This window comes from Pelophylax lessonae (genome assembly GCF_965119305.1).
Source record: "Pelophylax lessonae genome assembly, chromosome: 7".
NCBI lineage: Eukaryota > Metazoa > Chordata > Amphibia > Anura > Ranidae > Pelophylax > Pelophylax lessonae.
The window spans coordinates 207,855,977-207,878,666 of record NC_138774.1 but is presented as its reverse complement, the minus strand read 5'-3'; the positions used below and the strand labels follow the sequence as shown (position 1 = coordinate 207,878,666).

The 22,690-nt window shown below is 42.0% G+C and overlaps 2 protein-coding genes across 2 annotated transcripts in view; one reads left to right on the top strand and one right to left on the bottom strand.

The window, feature by feature from the left end:
- Nucleotides 1-22,690, bottom strand: part of PQBP1 (polyglutamine binding protein 1) — a 408,542-nt gene that overhangs the window by 242,051 nt on the left and 143,801 nt on the right. The gene's annotated exons all lie outside the window — the stretch shown is intronic.
- Nucleotides 1-22,690, top strand: part of GATA1 (GATA binding protein 1) — a 71,361-nt gene that overhangs the window by 39,016 nt on the left and 9,655 nt on the right. Inside the window, exons 2-4 of the mRNA XM_082263417.1 lie at nucleotides 12,293-12,507; nucleotides 17,913-18,269; nucleotides 21,075-21,220. Coding sequence (XP_082119543.1) covers nucleotides 12,330-12,507; nucleotides 17,913-18,269; nucleotides 21,075-21,220 — 681 coding nt within the window. The 5' untranslated portion in view covers nucleotides 12,293-12,329. The remainder of the gene's footprint in view (nucleotides 1-12,292; nucleotides 12,508-17,912; nucleotides 18,270-21,074; nucleotides 21,221-22,690) is intronic.

The following is a 22,690-nucleotide window of genomic DNA, read 5'->3' as shown; positions in this document are numbered from 1 at the left end:
GTTCTAAATATAGCAGAGGAGGGGGAGAGAGGGAGAGAAGGAGGGAGAGTAGAACTTCTCCTTTTGGGTGAAGTTCCTCTTTAGGCCTTAGCACAGGTCCCTTGCATTGTATCGTGATTTTAAAAACATTGACTACTCAAGCCCTGCTTCCCCTGAAATGTGTTGGCTGTATTAGATGCTCTTAACCATTAAATGTTTCAAAAATTCTTTAAAGTGAGATGGACCTTTGTACCAGGTGCTCCTCATATAGCACCCTCCTAGATAGGTGCTAGGTAAAAGCATCTAATACTCCTGCTGCTTATCGGGAGAGTCTGGTCTTTAGTTAGGCCTGCTCTCTGTGCTCAGTGTGTATTCATCTGGTCTGAGGGAGTAACCAATAGGGAGGCCTGTTGGACAGTGGAGGAAACCTGGCCAATGATACACAAGCCTTTGTAACTGTCCCAGTGGGTTGGCACCTGGAGAGGTGCATCATGGGATTGGTGATAAAAACGGAGAGCACACGAGGCAGGGTGTCTTTTGGCGGGAGCAATGTTCCAGGAGGAGGTGGACGGCTATCTCTCCTCCTGTAGGTGTGAGGAAGGCGGTTCAGGCAGTCGGCCTAGTGAACCAAGTGTGTGGAGCTGAGCTACAGAGGATCTGCTGGCAGAGACTGTTGGGAAAAACAGTATCATGAGTATCAGGAGTGCTGCCTAAGGGTCTGCCTAAGAGAGGGGACCACTCCAGAGAAGTCAGGGGATCAAGGAGCTAGCTCACACAGGAAGTGTATCAGTAAAAGGGGTGCCGTGTAGTTGACCCTGAAGAATAGGAAGAAAGGGGGTGCCAGGAAGGGCCCTGAAGTTGTTCAGCAGTACAGTACAGATTACCTCAGAAAGCTAATTCACTTATACTTCACAGCTAAGGACAAAGTGAAGCAGTGGCCTAGCCATGACTAGCATTACTCAGCGTTACTCAGCATTTCAAGTCGTCCCAGCCCATTGTGCATAGCTGTATAAAGTTGGAGTACCCCACTCATTCCCTTCTCCTATCCGAGTTCCAAATAAAAACACAAAAACCAAAGCTACTGGACTGTTTCCTGACTGAGTTAAAACACATGGGAAAATGACAAACTATCATGTCGTTGCTAATGGTAACCCGTAATCAGCAGCTTCAGAGGGAGTAGTGCTATACTCAGTAAACATCCACGTAATTACTATAATGAGGTGAATGCTCCAGCAGCAGCCATGATCTTTAGCAGGATTGTGATCCTACAGAATATTCATGTGACCACACAGCACCAGTTCCATGTAATTGGGGATAGTGGGAAGACAGCAATTGCGATGGTTCAGTAGACAGGGAGGTGATTTAGATGGCCATCTCAATATTTAATTCCCTACTTCTGTTTGTGAAAAAAAGGTATTTTAGGTGTAAAATGCTCGCTGCCAAACAATATCACATTATGTTTAAAGGCAACCTATCAGGAATGGTGGAGGCTGAGTCTATCAGAGGGCCAGAGGTCACTTGAAGTCTGACAATTGTCCACAATAATTACCCAACTTCACATGCTGTCTCCCATCTAAGTGTGCCGGGTCCAACAGTTCACATGAAAACAAATATCAGACTTCAGGTGACCTCTGCTATTCCAGCTAAAAACTATTCAGTTATACTAATGCATATGTGTCAAATGCAAGGCCCGCGGGCCGAATCTGGTCCACCAGGTCATTTCATGTGGACCTCGCACCTCTATTGCAGCTGCGGCACCCCCCTTGTCTCCGTCTTACCCTTGTCTCAGCAGTCAGCAGCAGAGAAGAGGACAGAACTTGTCTCAGTATTTAGAAAACTCCAGCAGCTGACTCCAGACCTTGCACTTTCTGCTTCCCACGTTACCCCCCTACAGATAGCTAAAAAGATCAATGGTGTCATTGGGAACTTATCTGACAGGCAGTATTTGCTTGTTGCTCAAGGAACCCCTTGTAACCTCTGGAGGAACCCCAGGGTTCCATGGAACCCTGGTTGAGAAACCCTGCTCTGAAGACATATCAGGGTTTTTTTGAGTCATTCTGCATGGCCCATTCAAATCACTCAACTAAACTGGTATCTAACAGTAAGTGTGCAGCTGTGTTCCAGTCGTCACTTATCAGTTTAACTGAAACATCACACCCACCAATCTGATAACTCCTGACTCCTACTCAGAGAGGATGATGTGTTATATCTTTAGTAAAAAGCAGTTCATATTTATCATAGGACAAAAAAAAAAAGATATTTGTAATCTGTACTAGTAATCAGTTTTAAATGTCTAGCTCAATCATAAGTGAAATTTTAATTAAGGTGGAGTTTGATAAATTGTTTCATCTATTGGGTTCTGTTACCCATTGGAAATTTCCAAAATTTCCAAAGGGTAACAGAAGTTGTTGCCATTTGCATTTTCTATGACAAAAATAAATTAAAACTCCATCAGAGAGAATGTGACCTCCTACTGATTGCTGCGAAGGGAGTGCAGACCTGCTGTAAAATATAGAATATATCTAATATTTCAGTATCTTTAGGCGTTTCCGGATGATTGTATAGAGGTACAGCGCCACATTGATAAAAAGACCCTAAATCCACAATGTGGATTATTCAAATATCATGTCATTTTTGGGTTTTTAATACAGTGCGATATGTAACTTGAGTTGTGCATTCACCTGTAAATTTTATATGATATTGGGGGTTTTTTACATATATTTTTATATGTTTTTTGTGCCTTAATATGTATATGAGCTTGTTAATTTTTTAACATTATTTAATGGAATTTGAATAATGATTTAGTAATTTATAATATGAGTAGCGGCGGCATGCTTGGTGACCGATATTCCTTTAAGGTTTGGAATAAGTTTGCAATGGGCTTTGTGTCCTCCGTTTTTGCCCTTTGTGGTAAACGTAGTTGATGTGCCCGTTGTGATGTTGGTCTCAGGCATTCCAGCCAACTTCTGGAGAGGGCGGAAGCGCTTCACCGCGCTGTCTGCTAAAAAACCGGAAGTGCGTCATCACGCACGCCGCAACCGGAAGTGCGTCATCGCGCAGCGGAAGCGGAAGTGCGTCATCGCGCACCGGAAGCGGAAGTGCGCAATCGCATCTTTCATTAAGGGGACATCATAAAAGAGCGTGCTGCACATGGGGGCTTTGCCTTTGACAACGTCTGACGGTAGGACGAAACGCGTCAGACACGCCAGCCCCCATGCAGATACGCTTGTAGCCGCGGCAAATTTTTTCTACATGTCTGTATCACACAGATGGCATGTGAGTGTTTTACCTTTCTTTTACTGAATAAACTGTACATACTTCACTATGTGAGCCCCACTTGTTTTTTTGGAGGAACATCAATGTCCATTATTTGGGGTTCATGACGTTTGCAAGGTTGTACTGTCCTGTATGAATATTCCGTGGTGGACTGGATGCTGATTTGGAGTGGACCCTTCATTGGTGATCGTTTTTATACCTCATGCTAGGTGGGCCTTCCGTAACAGGGGGTCTATAAATCTGGTAAGGAGACTACCTTATTCATGCACGTGGTGATCGCCTGAATTTTGTGTCTGCTCTCACGGTGTTGGAATTCATCTGTATTTATTTCTGCATCTTAGCACCAGCTTCAGACGGACTTTATGGACTTTGTTTATTCATTTAGGGTCTTTTTATCAATGTGGCGCTGTACCTCTATACAATTGCTTTTGGTCTGATTATACCTTTGTACTGGCAGCCTTTCCTTTATTAGTGTATTGAGCGCAGCTTTCTCTTTTCTTTGTTTCCGGATGATTAGCATTGATAGCCAGACTGACTTAAAAACAAAGTGTGATTGTATTCAATCACACAAATGGCATCAACAATACAATGTAAAAGGTACAACAGTTCAGTTCAGTGTAGGTAAAAATATAAGGAATAAAAACAATACTTTTGAAAAATGTGTCCAGCTTGAAATCATGGCTGTATAGACATGTGTGTTCCTCTATGTCCTTCAGTGTAAATCTTCAAGTACAGGAAGAAGCAGGAAATTACGTCTCTAGGTTTCAGAGGCTAAACACATGCTTAAGTTGTCAAAAAGTCTATGTATAGTTTTTGTGGAGAAGAAGTGATGTGTGTGTGTGTGTGATCTCTTTGAGTTGGTGTGTCTGTGTGCCTTTACTCAATATCGATCCCTTGGGCCATTTATCTTACATGCAGACTTCATAACTTCCCAACGCTCAAAACTTTGTATAGCATACATAATTTCTGCTAACTTCAGTTATTCTATACATGAGAAGGTACTAAACTCATAAAGTCATATGTGGACTTTGATTGACAAGCCCACATGTAACACTCTATTCTTGTATCGTGTCTAATGTGTCTGATGTCATGTTACATCATATAACCACCATTTATTTTACACAAAAGTAACACATATAACCAACTTATACAACTTGTATAACTTTAAGTATATACATACAAATACTATTAATTATGACTGTGATTACACTAATCCTAACTAACATCAATTAACCACTTGCCTACAGTGCACTTTCACCCCCTTCCTGCTCTCACACTTTGAATGACAATTACTCAGTCATGCAACACTGTACCCATAAAAAATTTGTGTCCTTTTTTTCACACAAATAGAGCTTTCTTTTGATGGTATTTAATCACTACTGGGTTTTTTATTTTTTGTGCTATAAATAAAAAAAGACTGAAAATATTGTGAAAAAACACATTTTTCTTTGTTTCTGTCATAAAATTTAGCAAATGAGTAATTTTTCTTCACAAATTTTGGCCAAAATTTATACTGCTACTTATCTTTGGTAAAAATAACCCAAATAAGTATATATTATTTGGTCTTTGTGAAAGTTATAGAGTCCACAAGCTATGGTGCTATTCATTGAAAATTGATCACACTTGATCACACCTGATGTACTGAAGGCCTATCTCATTTCTTGAGACACTAAAAAGTCAAGAAAGTACAAATACCCCCCAAATGACCCCTTTTTGGAAAGTAGACATTCCAAGGTATTTAATAAGGGGCATGGTGAGTTTTTTGAAGTTGTAATTTTTTCCACAACTCTTTGCAAAATGAAGATTTTTCTTTTCTTTTTTTTTACAAACTGACGTATTAACAGGTTATTTCTCTCACACAGCATATGTATACTTGCAACTACACCCCAAAACACATTCTACTACTTCTCCTGAGTATGGCGATACCACATGTGTGAGACTTTTTCACAGCCTGGCCACATACAGAGGCCTAACATCCAAGTAGCACCGTCCGGCATTCTAGGAGCACAAATTACACATATAATTTCCTGACAACCTATCGCACTTTTGAAGGCCCTGGAGCACCAGGACAATGGAAACCCCCATAAAATGACCCCATTTTGGAAAGCAAACAGCCCAACGTATAATTTTTGAGTCTTTTGAACTTGTCATTTTTTTCCACAAGTTTTTGGAAACTGTGGAAAGAAAATGAAAACGCATTTTTTTTTACACAAGCTGTCCATTTATGCAATATTTCTAACACATAGCATGTACATAACAAAAATTGTCATTGGAACACAGCCGATCACGTGGGAAACAGCCATGCCCATTGGCTGTTTCCCCCCTGCCGGTGACTGGGGGTTTCCCGGGGACACCCCGACACCGGCAGTGCAGGGCGGCGCGCACACGATCGTGGGCCTGCCCTGCTTAAAGTGCCGCCGTCATATGACGGCGGCCCAGAACAATGGTCGCACCGCTCCGCCGTCATATGACGGCGGGCGGGCAGCAAGCGGTTAAACTAATATATTTAAATCCTAGTATTACATGGATCATGTCTATTCTTGACTTCCATGACATTCTATACCAGATACCTTATATGTCTTCTCCCAACTAGCTACATTTTACTGCTTCAGCTCAGATGAAGAACTTTTATCACTTAATCACCTGATCAAGGTCATTCACACATATTAATATTATGATTAATCATAAAACCAAATAAATTTTGCAAGCTTGCTATGAATATAATATAATTCAAATAAGTGCCGAATTATGAATTTGGATTAAATATCTAACACCTGCAAACTGCAGTGCTGAGATCTCACCGGAATCTGCAAAAGGATTAGGATTAAGGGCCCATTCACACCTTTGTGTTGCACATCACTGCCTTGCTAAAACAGTGCATTGTGTCCTAAGCAATGTGAAAATATACAGTCTGCCCTGTTTTCATATACATTACGGTGCTAATCAGCCTATTCATTTTAAATGCGATGTTTAATGCACAGAAACACACGTCAATGCATGACAATGCAGACTTTACAGCACATAGCACTGTATTAGTCTTACTCTTTTACATATGTTTTGGGCACATTGTCATTAAACTTTATGCAACACACATTTTGAAGAAAATCATAATGCATGCATGTAAATGGATACTAAAAAAATTTAAAGTAGACCTGTCAGCAGTTTTAAGCTCCGAAAAAGGTAAGAGTTCTATCCAAGGGCAGAAGTCACAAGAGGGGTCATTCACTAAAACTTTAGAGTTCAAAATCTGGCGTGGCTCTGCATGGAAACAATTCAGCTCCCGAGTTTTATTGCCAAAGCCTTATTGAATAAGCTGAAGTAAGAAGTTGATTGGCTACTATACACAGCGGCACCAGATTTTGAGTGCACAAGCTTTAGTAAATTACCCTGTTGCCACCTGTCAGTATTTTTACTGCCAGGCAGTAAAAAAACAGGCACTTTTCTCCTGCCAGTAAATGCCAGTGACAAAAAAAGGTTGCCGGTAAAAAAATATGACCATGACACCCGGCTGAGACCATCTGAGTGCCTGCTACAGTGTGTTTGGGCGGCACCGGTGGGGAGTGGGTCTGGTGGAGGTGTGATGTCATAGTGAAAGGGAGCGGCTGGAGCCTCGCCTGCCGGACAGGAGCAAGGCAAGCCGGGAGCGGGACAGTCAGCGCTGATTGGACTGGAGTAGACTGAAGGAACTGCCTGGCATAGAGAGAGACTGTCACTGTGACTCAGGAGGGGATGTGTCGGTGAGGTGTCATCATCATCATCTGTGCTGATGCACAATGGTGTCAGTGTCACTGTAAGTCCTGTCCCTGAACTACTTACTTACTACATCGAAAATAAAATGCCTTAATATCTACCCTAAATCACACTGCGAATTGCATATTGTACTTGTTTGCAGCCCAAATACTGAAATTTGCACTAAAATTGTAATTTTGCAACTTTTGGAAATGCCAGTAAAAATGTGGCTGTGCCAGTAAATTTTGGGTGTTGTGTCAGTAAATTTCAATCTGATAGGTTAGCAACACTGCCCGCAGTATGCCTTTTTAATTTTTGGCCAGAAAATGCCACATTTTGCACCCCCTCTAAATCTAGTTTTACTTTGATACTAGGTGCCTGAATTAGGAGCTAAACACCACCAAAAACGGACAAAGGAATGACAGTTAATAGTTGAAAATGGCTGGTGGGTTCACATGAAAGTGTACCTGTCATGACCATAATCGTAGTACATTGCCACTTGTACTTGGCAGTAGCAGCTATCTCTAGTTTTCTTTTCAAACACCCAGAACCCCAGAATCGTAGGGCACTCTAATGTGTAAATACTGAGTGGAGATCATAAGGTTTAGCCCTGTTCCTCCTCTGTCTACATGCTATATCTTGCCACTTGTTAGTCATACCACCCATCATATTTATTTGCTAATAGTGAGATTCTGTAAGTAGAAGCTCGTTTGGCTGTACATCTCCTATGGATTACAGGAGTGCAATTCGTTTTGCACTCCTGTGACCCGTTTTCAGCAGACAGCGGGCTGAAGTCACAGATGTCAGCCCAGTCCAGTCGCGACAATGCAAGTCGGGATCTGCCAGGTGCCTGGACTGACACCTGGCTCAGCCTCTCATTGAGTCGCTGAGAGCCTGCGCCGGCCGCTCATCCGCCCCCCACAGCCCAGTGCTCCAGTGAGCGAGGAGGGGAGCTGTCAGAACTGAGCAATCAGCCGTGTTCAATAGCTCGGTTCTCAGTGCACAGGTGTCAGGGGACAGATGCAGCATCCAGCTGGGTAAGTATAATTGGGGGGAAAAAATAAGCCATACATCTCTTTTAATGCTCAAAGCTCCAGGCTTTAATTAATACTAGACATATGCGGTTAATTTAGTTCCAAATAAATATTCGGACAAATTTTTCGTTATTCGGAGATTCAGATATGTCCGAATACCCGAATTACAGTATAAATGGAGTTTCCTGAATGCTCCGAATAACAAAACGAAATTCATTCGAATTTCCGAAACTGTAAACATATTTCTGAAATCAAAGACTGTATATGTTATTAGAGTACCATTTCAAAATCATTCTGTTGTTGTTAAGCCAAAGATGATTTAAAGAGTAATTGTGATCATTTGATGAAGATTTTTCTTTTGTTTGTTCACCGCATTCACATTGAAAAAAAAATCTAAAATTTTCGATTCAACAGATTCAACATTTATCGGTTCCAATGCTTTGAATCGAAAAAAAATTGTAAATTTGAAGAAAATTTGAAAAAGACATAAAACTAATTCAGAATATGAATTCTAAATACAAATCAAGAATATGAATGAAACAAATTTACCGAATTTTACGAAATGAAATAACTAAATTAATGAAATCTAAACAAAACAAAAACATTTTTTTTTCTGGTTAATACAGCAAGACAGTGGGGTTTTGGTTCTTTTGGGACATTCTGGAAGAAAACTGAAGCTTTTGTGGCTTCTGATGGACCTCACTGTAGAATGGAGTGGAATATAATAGGATTGGGACCAGGTTTATTTAAATGGGACACTTGCATTGGAAATTCTAAAGGAAAACTCAACTAACAATTAATTACATCTAAAATTATCAGATTAAATAACCCCAGCCAAACTGCAGGAAAAAAATCAATGCATGCATTTTTTTGTCAGACTCTGAGCTCCATATTAGATGCTTCAATATTGCAAAAAAGGAGGTAAAAAGTGTAAAATGTTTGCATTTGGTGATTTTTGTAAAATTTCAATTTCAAGGTATTTAGTTGCATTTTCATTATTCCAAAATAAATTTTTAAATTTACTGAGGATTGATAAGGTCCTGAACCTTTTACATAAGTATCCATGAAGGCTAATAAAAGCTCTTTATCAATAACAGCTTGTAATCTAGGTATAGTGGGTCTATATATACTGTACTGTATATTCCCTCTTTTAGGACTGTTCAGCACCATGGACAGCGGACATACAGGATAATGTTGGGAACAGACTGAAGGGTGCCATAGACCCTTTAAAGCTTGACATAAAAGGAGAAGTCTCAGAACAAAAATATAGTTTCTGCTAACAGCAACCTTTTATTTTAAAAGTTGCGAGTCTGTCCACTCAACAAAGTGAAAAACTCTTTTCAAAGCCAAAGGGGGAGTACCAGAGAGAACAATAAAAGTCAATGGGCCTGCATCACCTGGATGGGGCCAGACTTTGCAGTTTGCTTCCTCTTAGGGCAGAATGACGCAATAGGGATGTTTTGCTGAGTGCTGGTGTATACTGAACGGTGCCACTTGAAGGCTTACTTTGGGCAGAGTGTATATTTTCAAGGTATGGATAGAATGGGGAAGGGCCACAACTGAAAAACAGACAGATTCTAGTTGTCTGTCCTCCAGTCTACAAAAATGGTGCTCAGTCGGCGATTCTTCCCTTGCTTCTTATCCTTACCCACTGATGACAGTGGGTAAGGAGAAGTCTCCCCAATGGAGACAATGCAATACAAACTTGACAGTAAACAGCTCAAGGTCATCAACTCACTAGGTAGGACAGTTAAAGGATGAATCAACCATAAGAGTTTCTATAATATTATTATACCATTCCCTCTGAACTAACTAAGCTTAAAGTGGTTGTAAACCTCTGCAATAAAAAAATGAACAAAGTATATCCTTCTATAGTGTGTAGCTGCCTCAGTCCAAAGCATCTAGTGTGGTTCCTATCTACTCTCACTTCCTGCTATTATCTGCAGGTTATGCCCAGAATCCTAGGGGATGACCCTGCACCCTCTCCAGCACACAGAAGGTGATTGACAGCATCAGCTGTGCATGTTTCCCTATGAGACTGTGTACAAGTAGGGGGGGGGATGCCCCTTCCTTCCACTCAGGTCTCTGATTATATTCAGCTCTCCTCTCTGTGTTGTGCAGTGTGACATCAGATCCCCACCCTTTGCCTCCTGGGAAAATTGTGTGCTGTAGAAGGCTGTAGCAGATAGAGCAGGCGGTGGATACACAGGTACAACTTATGTGGGAGGATTTGTTTCATCTCTGTGTATCACCTGAAGGCCAGTCATGTCAATGGGTATATATAAGGGGGTTCAACCACTTTAAGAGGGGTTTGTGCTTCACACAATCTTGGTTTGAAACAAAATAAAACAAAATAAATGTATCCACACTACTGGTCTAAAATATACACTATATTACCAAAAGTATTGGAATGCCTGCCTTTACAAGCACATGCTTTAAAGGCATCCCAGTCTTAGTCCAAAGGGTTCAATATTGAGTTGGTCCATTAAGACTGTGACATTGTGGTTCTGTACTGCGCCATGCAACATTTCAACATTTTGAAGGAGAAAGTCTCAACAATAGGCTTTAAAAAGGGACACAAGATGCAGTAATAAACCATTGGTAAAAAAGGAACAACAATTCTGAGAAAGTTACTGGTTATAGCTGAATTCCAGGCAGATATAAAGGCACACATAAATGCAGATATGTATTAATTTAATACATCACTAAATGTATATTGTTAAACATTAGCAGTGGAAGTATAACTGTAAGTACTTGAATTTGACTTAGTATCAGCCTCCTGGAGTCCACCCTACAGCAAAGCTCAGACTGGAAGAATTTCACAAGGGAATCAATTAGCTCTGCTCTAGTGCTCATGTGCTAGCAAGAGGCATGCTGATAGGAGGCGGGAGCAAAGTGACAGAGAGATGAGCTCACCAGTCTGCTTCTTTTAATTTTTTGTCCAGTGAAGTTGTCCAGACTGAGAGGGAGTGGCAAGACCTGTAAGTATTACTGAACTGCAGCAGAGAAGTATTAGGTCTCTTGCCATACTGGACAGTGCTGTTTTGCAAGCTGTATAAATCTCAGGCGTGGATGGACAGAAATATAAATCCTTTGGTAGGTAAAAACAACTCATCCCTCCTGTAACTATGCAAATACCAACCAAGGGGTCCGGGCATCATAGCCAGGAATAGAGGAAGCACGTGGTATCTGTTGACACTTTGGGGTTGATTTACTAAAGGCAAATAGGCTGTGCACTTTGCAAAATGCCGTTGCACTCTGTAAGTGCAGTTGCTCCAGAGCTTAGTAAATGAGGTAAAGCTTCACTTCGCAAAGAGTACCCAATCACATGCAAGGAAAAAAAAAAAAAACAGCATTTTTACTTGCACATGATTGGATGATGAAAGCCAGCAGAGCTTCCCCACTTTTACTAAGCTCTGGAGCAACTGCACTTTGCAAAGTACACAGTCTGTTTGCCTTTAGTAAATCAACCCCAATCTGTTGTCAGCTGTCAGCTGCTGTTGTTATTTTTTTGCAGGTTTATTTTGTCCACTGGTTGACTTTAAATAGGATTACTGTATCACAGTGGCGGCTGGTGCATTGGGGGCGCAGGGGCGCCGCCCTCCCTATCCACGCGTCCGGCCCCCTAATCTTCATGCAGGGCGCTGGACGCATGGATTCCAATGTTTTTTTTTTTTTTCGAAGCACGTGATTAGAGCCAGAGGCTCTAATAGGCTTTAAAAAAGGGTGAGCTCGGGGCGCAAAGCACTGCGCCCTGAGCCCACCCAGTTGTGTGACACTAGCGAATGAATATTCGCTATTATCACATTGATCCTCCTCCCAGCCAATCAGGAAGCAGGTCCTGAGACCCGTTTCCCGATTGGCCGAAAGGAGAGGCCATGCAATTGGCCAAGGAGGAGGAGATGCAGGTGAAGCTGCCGCCGCAGGGGGAAGCCGCCGTTGCCTGCCCTCCACTTCTGTCCAGGGTGAGTGAGCCGGAGACAGGGGGGGGATGGTTATGGTATGGTGTGCGAGCTGGTGTGGTCCGGGGGGGTATGGTGTGGTCCTTCTGCCGCCCCCCCCCCTCCCCGGCCCATGGAAAACCAGCCGCCACTGCTGTATCATTTCTGGACATTTTAAATAAAAAAACATACAGAATGCAATATTTATCACATGGATGTAAATGCATGGTCTGAGACAAAGACAGTTTTTTTAATTATTGGTTCCACAAAACTGGAACACAACCTCCCTCCAGGGCTGTCTGTTAAATGATAAACATTTCTAAACATTTCTAGGTATTTTGAAATCGGAATTCCTGCCAAGGACGCAGTCATGGATTACACACCCCTGACCAGCCAGGAACCTCTACCTCAGTTCTCCGACACAACAATGAACCACAGCAATGAAGAACCTGACTACTTCTACAACTTGGGTGGCAGTGAGGGTAGCCCATCCCATTATGGAGGAGCAGTGATCTCTCGAGCAGGCGCAGCATACCGCCATTCTCCAGGTAGATACTTTGGGGCTAGCTGTTATTTTACCTGTTGGGTCTGAATCCCTCGGAACGTCTGTTTTTTTTTTATTTATTTTTTTTTTTATTGGGAGGGAATAATGATAGATCTCCAAGGATAGAGCCAAATACAGGTGACAAATATCCTTGGAGCATGTAGAACACATTTTCTGTGAGCTAACATTGACTTGAAGCTGTGCAAGCTGCCAGCCGCCATACATTGAAGGCAAGATCTAAATCCATGAGATGCAATGCAAAGTAATAGCTGTTTGCTAATAATGTAAAGAACAGGCATTGGTTTTGGAAAAGACAATGAAACGAAGGAGGACGCAAACGCCTAGTGCATTACCTTCAACACCATTTTAAATTTATTAAAAACCTCCAAAGAAACCCCTCCTTTGCAGTTTCCTTGCTGCTTATATGTATCTGATCATGTTTGAAAGAGCTCATTCTATTATCGGTTATATTGGCCGCCTAAGGATCTCTCCCGACCCAGTATTACATAGTTACATAGTTAGGTTGAAAAAAGACACAAGTCCACCTGGCTCAACCAGTAAAAAACAAAAAACAGTTAAGAAAATCCAACCATACAATCCCATATACACAATCTTATACCCGCAGTTGATCCAGAGAAAGGCGAAAAAAACCCCAGCAAAGCATGATCCAATTTGCTCCTGCAAGGGAAAAAAAGTCCTTCCTGATCCCCCCGAGAGGCAATCGGATATTCCCTGGATCATTTTACCTATAAATATTAATACCCATTTATATTATGTACACCTAGGAAAGAATCCAGACCTTTTTTAAAGCAATCTATTGAGCTGGCCAGAACCACCTCTGGAGGGAGTCTATTCCACATTTTCACAGCTCCTCAGGTGAAGAAACCTTTCCGTATTTGGAGACGAAATCTCTTTTCCTTTAGTATTGTTAGCTCATTTACGTCAGGAGGCAATTGCAAGATGATTCACGACCCTTCAGTCCTAACTCCCCCTGTGTAGTGAATTTCCCCTCGCTGGCCAGGAGATGCAACGACACATAGCAACTTAAGCTTATTGCAGATACATCTAATTTATTTCAGTTCGGCTCACATATTTATTGGAAATTTGAGAGGGAAAAACCAGTTCAAACTAGTGTATACTCCATGGGTCAGTTTGACAATAAAATATATATACTAAGACAATACATGAAAAGGCTTTTGTTTCCCTGACACAGTGCTGAAAATGTGGGGTGTAGTGTGTCTGAAAGTTCGTTTGTGGAAAAGCCGTTCCATCTATGCTAAGCTGTCTGATGTGTTAATATGTAAGAAATTGTCATTGTGTTCAGGTGTTTGTCTGTAATCCATATGGAAAAGTTAAGTGTCCAGGATGAATGAAATGTGTTTAATATGTAACACTTATCTGTAATCTGTATGCAGAGCCTAACTGTTAAGTGTCTAGGATGAGCTGGGTTTAATATGTAATTGCAAGGGACCACATTCCATTGGAAAGTGGGCATGAGCTGAAATGTATTATGAAATATAATATTTCAGTAAGGCACATTGATACACTCTTTCAAGTATTCTTCACTTTATCCCACAGGGTTGCAGTACTATGTCAGGGCTTTTATTTTCTTTTTATATGTAGGCTGGGATTTTTGGAGATATAAATATCCACTAGACCAGGGATCCTCAAACTACGGCCCTCCAGCTGTTGCGGAACTACACATCCCATGAGGCAATGTGAAACTCTGACATTCACAGACATGACTTGGCATGATGGCAATTTTAGTTCCTGAACAGCTGGAGGGCCATAGTTTGAAGACCCTTGCACTAGACCCTCTAAGTTAAGATCTTATCTTCCCGCCTTGGAACTTGTCAAATTGTGTATGCTCCAATCTGTTGAGCTGTTTTTGTAGTCTTGATGTTAATATTTAATGCTTGTTACTAGCATACTTACGTCATTGTATCCTACTTTACCCCTACCTTGGTCTGAATAATGCAACTTTTGGTTAAATAAAGGAATTACAAAAAAAAAAAAACTGCCAAAAACATACTCACAAACATGAGAAGATTGAAAGCTCAGGATTAGCTCTGAGGTAGGGAGCTTGTCTGCCGAAACGCGTCAGCTTCCAACCACAATGATTTGACATCCCCGATGCTGGAGTTGATATTGATATGCTTTTAATCTTCCCATGTTTTTGAATATGTTTTTGGCATTTTTTTAAAATTCAAAATGGTGTTGAAGGTAATGCACTAGGCGTTTGCGCTGTCCATCTTTTCGTTGCAGTGTTTTGGCATTTCCCCGCTCAAGGAGAGCAGCATCGCTAGAAACAATATCAAACAAGGGACTGAGCACTGTAATTTGATTTATATTGGTTTTAAAAACTTTATCAATGCAAAGCCAATGCCTGTTCTTTACACCCACTTGAACAAGGCCTAAATGTGCTTTTAAATTTACTGTTGGGGTGTTATGTGACATTTTCCATGAATGACCAAAACTTTTTTTTGAAAGATACAGTAGGGAAGGGTTAAAAACCTATTAGATTAGTGTTAGGCAGAGTTACCTTCATCTTCTGTCTTGGAGACACAACAGGACACCCATCTTAGTATTTTACTGGTGACAACTCTAAAGCTAAGTTCACAATTAAAAAAATGTTTTTTTAACACTGACACTAATCTGAACCAATGTGCTTATAGTGTTATTTTTGACATGTTGGAAATGCACCCCAGAAGTCCCCCAAGTGATTTTTTTTTTTTATTAGGGGGAATTTTTTTTCCCACCCCCCTGATATATGATAAACTCTTGTCAAAGGCTACAGGCACATTTACCATAGACTTAAATTCTACAAGCTTCAACTCCTCGCAGACTCCACATGTAACTTCTTTTTTGTTGTGTAGCGACGTGAAGCAACACAATCGCCATATGTCTTACAAATGTGATCAGCTCTGTCTGCAATCCATAATATCCACTGTAGTCTGTTTTGCTAGGTGTTTGGGGAGTGGCAAAAAGGCATCCCAAATGTCTGTTTTATAGTCTTAGTCCCCATTCACACTAGCGCGACTTGTCAGGCGACTTGGTCGCCTGACAAGTCACGGTGGGTCGCCTGCCATTGATTAGCACAGGACCCGTTCTAATAGGAGTGACACAAGTCGCTCCGACTTAGAAAAAGGGTCCTGTACTACTTTGGGGCGACCTGGAGGTGACTTGAATTGACTTCAATGATATGAAGTCCGTGCATGTCGCGCCGAGGTCGCAGTGCACACAGGTCGCCCCAGCAAGTCGCGTCGCCCCTGTCTGAACAGGGTCTTAATGTGTTAAAAGAGAGGTTGAAAGGAAGGGAATGAAAACATATGTGCTTCCCCTAAATATCTACTGGATTTACTGGTACTACAGCCTTTGAAATTGATACATCATAAACCAGAAACCCTAAAAAAGCTCACACTAGTATAGGGTTTTTAAAGGGTAACTCCACTAACTTGGGGAAAAAAATTGCAAATAAAGAAAAAATAATATAGCATGTACAACTGGGACACATTGAATGTTATTAAAAAAAACACCTTTTTTTATAATCTGCAGTAGTGTAATTTTGTTAAAATTCAATGCAATATGGCTACCTGGAGGTATACAGAACCCCCCCCCCACCCCCACAAAAAACATAATTTGCTGCTTGTGTGATTGGCTCACCGATTTTCCCAGAAGTCTGCACTAAGCTATGTCAGATTTCGAGTATCCCCTGCAACAAAAATCTCATATTTTGTGAGATACTTCCAATAGGAACGCATCTAAAGGGACGCAGGCCCAGCAGATTTCCTTATTAGTGCCCTGCAGCTGCTGCAATTCAATTGATTAATAATTATTAAACCACTCCCATTGGGCCCCTTTGACACGATGGGGCCAATTGGGTCCGTCTGTCCCTTTTTCAGGCAAACCCGATCGGGCCACCCATTGGCTTCAATGGGGGCCTAGTGTCTGCGGACATGTGTCCTGACATCCGATCCAACAAGATCCGCTGAAAACAGACGTACAGCGATCCGTTCGCCATCCATCCAGCGGGTCGGAGCTGATGAGATCGGATGAAAATGGACAGGCTGTAGAGGAGAGCAGGACTCTGACAGGTCTCTGCACAGTGAGTGGAGACTGACCTGTCATCCGTCTACTCAGCGGGGATCCACCCCATGTGAAAGGGGCCTTAGATTCACTTTCCCACATGGACACAGAAAAATACACAGGGATTTCTTCAGAATAACAAAAGGTAGGAATTTGCAAAAAAGTTTGTTAAAATCCTTGCAATGTCCAGAGATCACCCAGAGGGGAATGTTGTTTTCTTAACAAAAGTTACTCTTTAAGGTACCCCACCAAAAAGTATTAAAATGTCATACATTTTATTCAAAACATTCTATAAAAAATGTGTTAAAAAACAACCTCATAGGGCTGGAGAACAACATCAAACAAAAATGGTATATTGCATTTACCATATATCAGTTTACCATATAGATATAGTGAAGCATTAATACAGCAAATAGTTAGAAGATATATTGCCCCCGATACATTATTCTATCAGGGATTCTAATAATTTGTGCATCTTCTATTAGTTTCACGGGACCAGGCCCCCTTCTTCAGGAAGAAATTATTGCTGTGTGTCTATAACTGAAGAAATAAAGGATATATCAGCATTCATGACTTATCACTTTCATTTCAAATAGTTTTTATTGCAATTTTTCATACAACAGAGGTAAAACAACAGGCAGGTGAATTTTAACAAGTATAGCATGACTTATCACTTTCATAAGTACACATTACACAATTGTAGATCTTCCCATAAAGAAAATACCTGCTGTACATGCTGTACTTTAAGGCAGCCTTTTTCAACTAGGGTGCCTAGGCACCCTGGGGTTCCTCTGTGGTTCTTCAGGGGTGCCTTGGCAAAATGCCTAAAAATTGCCCAAAAATTGTATGCAAGCCAGCAGGTAGATCAAGCCTGCCTTTTAGTTACACAATGCCACAGGTTTTCATTGTGCACCATTACAACCTTCTATATGCCGGCGTCCTAACAACCAATGGCATCATCGGTTGATAAGGAGGACATTGGGCACCTGCACAGCATCCTTGTTTGTCCCTCCCTGTCACCACTGGGGTCATATCAGAGAAACTGAGGGAGAAGAGAAACATTGGAATACTAGTCATTGCCAGTGTGCAAAGGTGTGTTTGCTTTGAAAGAATAAATCAACACCAATGTTAGATGTCCTAAGTGTGTTTATGTTGCTGCATTATGTAAAACTATTAGTTTAGTTTTATATATTTTGGAATGGGGTGCCTCAAAATTGTGCAGAATTTCAAAGGGTGCCTTAACTGGAAAAAGGTTGAGAAACACTGCTGTAAGGAATAGACACTTTAAATGTTGCTTTGATTTATTGTCTTCTTGCCTTTCAGTGCTCCAGACATTTCCCTCTCACTGGCCAGAAAGCAGCTCAGGAATTGTCCACAGCTTGGCTGCATATGGAAGAAGTCCCGGTGCATTCCCACTCTATACATCGGGGGCTTCCCACTTGTCTCCGCTTCCCTCCTCTGCATTATACTCTACTGCTCCCTTCCTGCTGAGCCCTGTTCCTCCATCTGAACGCGATGGGAGCCCCAAATTCTTGGAGACCCTCAAGACAGAAAGGATGAGCCCCTTGAGTAATGACCTTCTAACCCTGGAGCCAAGGAGTCCTGGAAGTCAGTCTATACCTCCAATGGGATACATAGGAACAGTGCAAAACTACAGCAATAGCATATTCCAAACATCAGGTAACCATACCACCCATAAACACGCCTACACCAAAGTGGGTTACATCCAGTAAGGGATAAAAAGGATGGGGAAAGCAATAACAGTGCTGGATTAGGGTCTAACTGGTTCAAAAGCAAAAACGAAATATTAAGGTCCTAGCTCCTAAATGGTGATGTCATACAAGAGATTTTAAATGCTGCAGTTTTAGTGCCGGTTCACACTACCGCGGCACGACTTCGGGGGCGACCTATGAAGTCGCGTGCAACGCGACTTCGCCGCGACTTGCACGGACTTCATATAATGAATGTCAATGCAAGTCGCTCCGATGTCGCCCCGAAGTAGTACAGGAACTATTTTCTAAGTCGGAGCGACTTGAGTCGCTCCTATTAGAACGGTTCCCGTAGCTATGCATGGACCGTGACATGTCAGGCTGACCAGTCGCCTGACAAGTCGCGGTAGTGTGGCACTTAAGAGGCAAACATATCTTTATTGTTTTACAAAATAACAAGTAAATATACGAATAAGGCCACTTCAAGGTAAGAAAAAGGCAGTGAACATGAAGCTCAATCATAATTAGCATATTACACAATTAAGAGCAGAAAAACTACTGGTTAGAACATACACTTCACAGTTAGGTTGGCATATAAACAATATGTGGTAGAATAAGTAATGGCAAGACCTATAATAACAAAAGGCAATGTGGCACAGTAAAATATAAGAGAGAAAAGAAAAAGAAATAAAAATATAAAAAATTTAATAAAAAAATAGAAAGAGGAGAATGGCCACTAAGTGGTCCACAGAGAATGGAAAAAAGGTAAAAGACAAAGAGAGAAGACCAAAACAGGATTGGATCTTGAGGACCAAAACAATAATTAGAAAGACAAGAGGGCTACTGAACAGGCCATGGCACTGAAGCCAACAGTCAGGAGAGGTTTAATAAATTGCTGCTGGAGTCTCTATTCCATATCTTTGGATGACTGAGATGACGCGGTCACTGAACCACCATAAGATGATAAAATCTCTTTGAGGTCATTGGAAGTGGAGAAATGGATCCAAATATACCATAAAATGCTTAATTTCTCTACCTAAAAAGTTTCATCAAGGCAGCAATGTAACAAAAATACATGGTATGTCATGCATAGACGTTTTAGTGTGTTTATATCCAGAGTGATCCTACTTTTCATGACTCCTTTTTTGCACAAGGTAGTTAAACCATAAAAGACCAGCGTTAAGAGCTCTCCTCTTCCTGCCCAAAGGGTTTCCCGGTTTTAAAATAACAAAAAAGTAAGTTTTCACATAACCCTTAGGTTAATGCTCCCTTCATGGATTTTAGGGCTAATAGGGTAACAAATAAGTAATGCAAATAAAAAAAAAAGGAGTAGGAAGTTCGAGAGAAGAGGTTTCTGTAGAGCTGAGGCAGATCTGGTGATAATCTGGCTCTTGGCAAACACAAAGTATCACTACTGCATAGCTCCCAAATGTCCTTAATTTCGAGGGGCTGTCCCTGATTTCCTGATGTCCCTCGGTCCCTCTTTCTCCTCCTCATTTGTTCCTCATTTTAGTCTGATCTGTATAATTGTATATAAAATGCACTTTTTATCTTTCAAAAAATGTTTGCCACTACTAAGAGCCGGTCCAAACTAGCGCGACTTATCAGGCGACTTGTCAGCCTAACAAGTCGCGCTCCCTCGCGGTCCATTGACTGCTACAGGACCCGTTCTAATAGGAGCGACACAAGTCGCTCCGACTTAGAAAAAGGGTCCTGTAGTACTTCGGGGCGACCTGGAGCGACTTGCATAGACTTCCATTATGTGAAGTCCATGCAAGTCGCTCCGAAGTCATGGTGCATGGGACTGCACAAGTCGCCCCCGAAGTAGTAAGGAGTCGTGTCGCCCCAGTGTGAACCAACTCTAAACCTAAACAATTTCTAACTTGCCACATTTTTAAATGTCAAAAGCTAATATAAAGGAATAGTAGTGGTAAAAAAAAAAAAAAAAAAAAAAGCACTTGTGGGTTTATCTAATGTTTTTGTTATAATTCTCCTTTAAGGGAAGGTGCCAGGGGGTGTGTCCTATGCCTACATACTTTTTCTAATAGGTGTCCCTCGTTCCCATCTCAAAAAGTTGTGAGGCATGTTACTGGAAAGTGTTGAAAGCACCATTTTATCAGAAATTGTATCTTCAACAACTTAAAGTTTTACTAAACCCAGAACAGTAAAAATCAGTCTGTACATGCAGTAAAGCATGCTTGTTATACTCACTGTGGAACCTAAGGGGTTAATCGTCTGCATTGTGTATGAAGGCTGTTTGGTCCTGTCTTCTCTGATCCTCCCCTTCTTTAACTGACTCCAACCCATCTCGTGATAGACCAGATCATTAGGAGTCAGGCTGCACATGCTCAGTTTGGTGAGTATTGCTAGAGAGATTTTCTTTTTTCTTGGGAGAGTGCATTTGATCAGCACAGCCCCAATCAGCACTGTCCAGACAGAGGGTCAGGGGAGAATGAAAACTCCTCCCACAAGCTTTACCAGGAACTGATACAAGTCACAAGACTGCTATATTCTGCTGATAAGAAAAGGTATTTAGCAGTTTATATTTACTAAAATAATTGAATTTCCATGTTCTGTGTACTGTGGGAGAGCAGATATAGTGAATGCAGGTTCCTGGGTTTAGTAACACTTTAAGTTTCTCTCAATTGCTACAGTGCAGAGGGGCACAATTAGTTGAACATGAGTTTAGAGGCATAGGCATGCTTTAAGGGTGCTGTTAGATAAAAAGCAACCAGTTATATTAAGCCTGAAACTGATGCATGCCTTTTGTATACAGAGGATCGTGAGTGTGTAAATTGTGGCGCTACAGTGACCCCACTATGGAGACGGGATATTAGTGGCCATTATCTGTGCAATGCCTGCGGGCTTTATCACAAAATGAATGGACAGAACCGCCCGCTGATTCGACCCAAGAAGCGCCTGGTATGTATTATTGGGCAGTAAGCTCTGGCATATTAGTTTCATTCACAGTACCTGCTTGCAGAGTAAGGCCTGGTTCACACTGTTGCAGCCACGGGTTCGTGCCTGGGGTCCGGTACACCCCTGTTCCTTATTTCAGGTGCAAATCAGGTCCGAATATAGGCACCAAATGAAGCCAAAGACGCACAGGACCCTGTTCCAGTGCGCTCCACGGCTGCCCCTGAGCTGTTTGAACTGGCTTTTATAAGAACCGGTCACAGTCTCCTGTCATGTGGATTGGATGTGAGGAAACCAGCATCCAATTCCCATCAGTGTGAACCCAGCCTTAGACTACATCTAAGGGCTCCTGTATGACAATTTAAACAGGTCCCAAATCTAGTTACTATGTGATGCACAAGACTCATAAAGTAAACAAAAAGCTTCCTTTACTTTCCCTGACTGATCCAAACCCTCACTTATTTGTACCTTACACATGCAAACCAGTAGGCGAACTAGGCAGCCACCTAGGGCGCACCATTGGGACTCTGGGGACCCTGATGTAAGGGGGGCTATGGTGACCCTGATGTAAGGGTGGACTTTGGGATTCTAATGTAAGAGCCGGTTCACACTTCTGCGTGTGCCGGGTTCGCATGTCATGTCGGAGCGCACTGCTCCGACATGACATGCGATCAGCTGTGCGGTGCGAGTTTAGCCATACAGTTTGTATGGCTAAATTCGCACCGCACCCGCAGCAAAGACGCACAGGAGGCATTTTTGCTGCCGCATCAGGATCGGATCGCACAGCGGTTCACACTTGTGCGATCCGATCCTGTGCGAACTGCACGATCGCACTGCGATATGCGATCAAACTGGGGGTGTCGTTAAGATTACATTGACACCCCCAGCGGATCGCATATGGCAGTGTGAACTGCCGGGGGTGCGTGTGCGATGCGGGTACAGGCTGCGAATTCGCAGCCTTCCCGCATCGCAATAGTGTGAACCGAGCCTAAGGGAAAACTTTGGGCATCCTAATGAAAGTGGGGTCTCTGTTGTAAGGGTGAACTCTGGGGACTCTAATATAAGGGAAGGGGACCCCTTACATTAGAGGACCTTGATTTAAGGAGAGGGGACTTTTGAGACCCTGATGTAAGGGGGGGGGGGTTGGGACCACCAAAAGAAGGCTCTATTTGTGGGAAAAAAGGACATCAATTTTATTTAGGTACAGCTTCGCACGACCGCTCAATTGTCAGTTAAAGTAATGCAGTGCCGAATCGCAAAAAATGGCCGGGTCATTAAGGGGGCATGAATTAAAGAAAACAGTACACCGAGTAAATAGATACCTAACATGTCATGCTTTAGAATTGTGAACACTGGTGGAATGACGATAAACTACATTACTTAAAAATCTCCAAGGGCGATGCTTTAAAAATTTCTAGTTTAGAGTTACAAAGTGCCAGAATTCATGCTCTCGCTCTAACGATCGCAGGGATACCT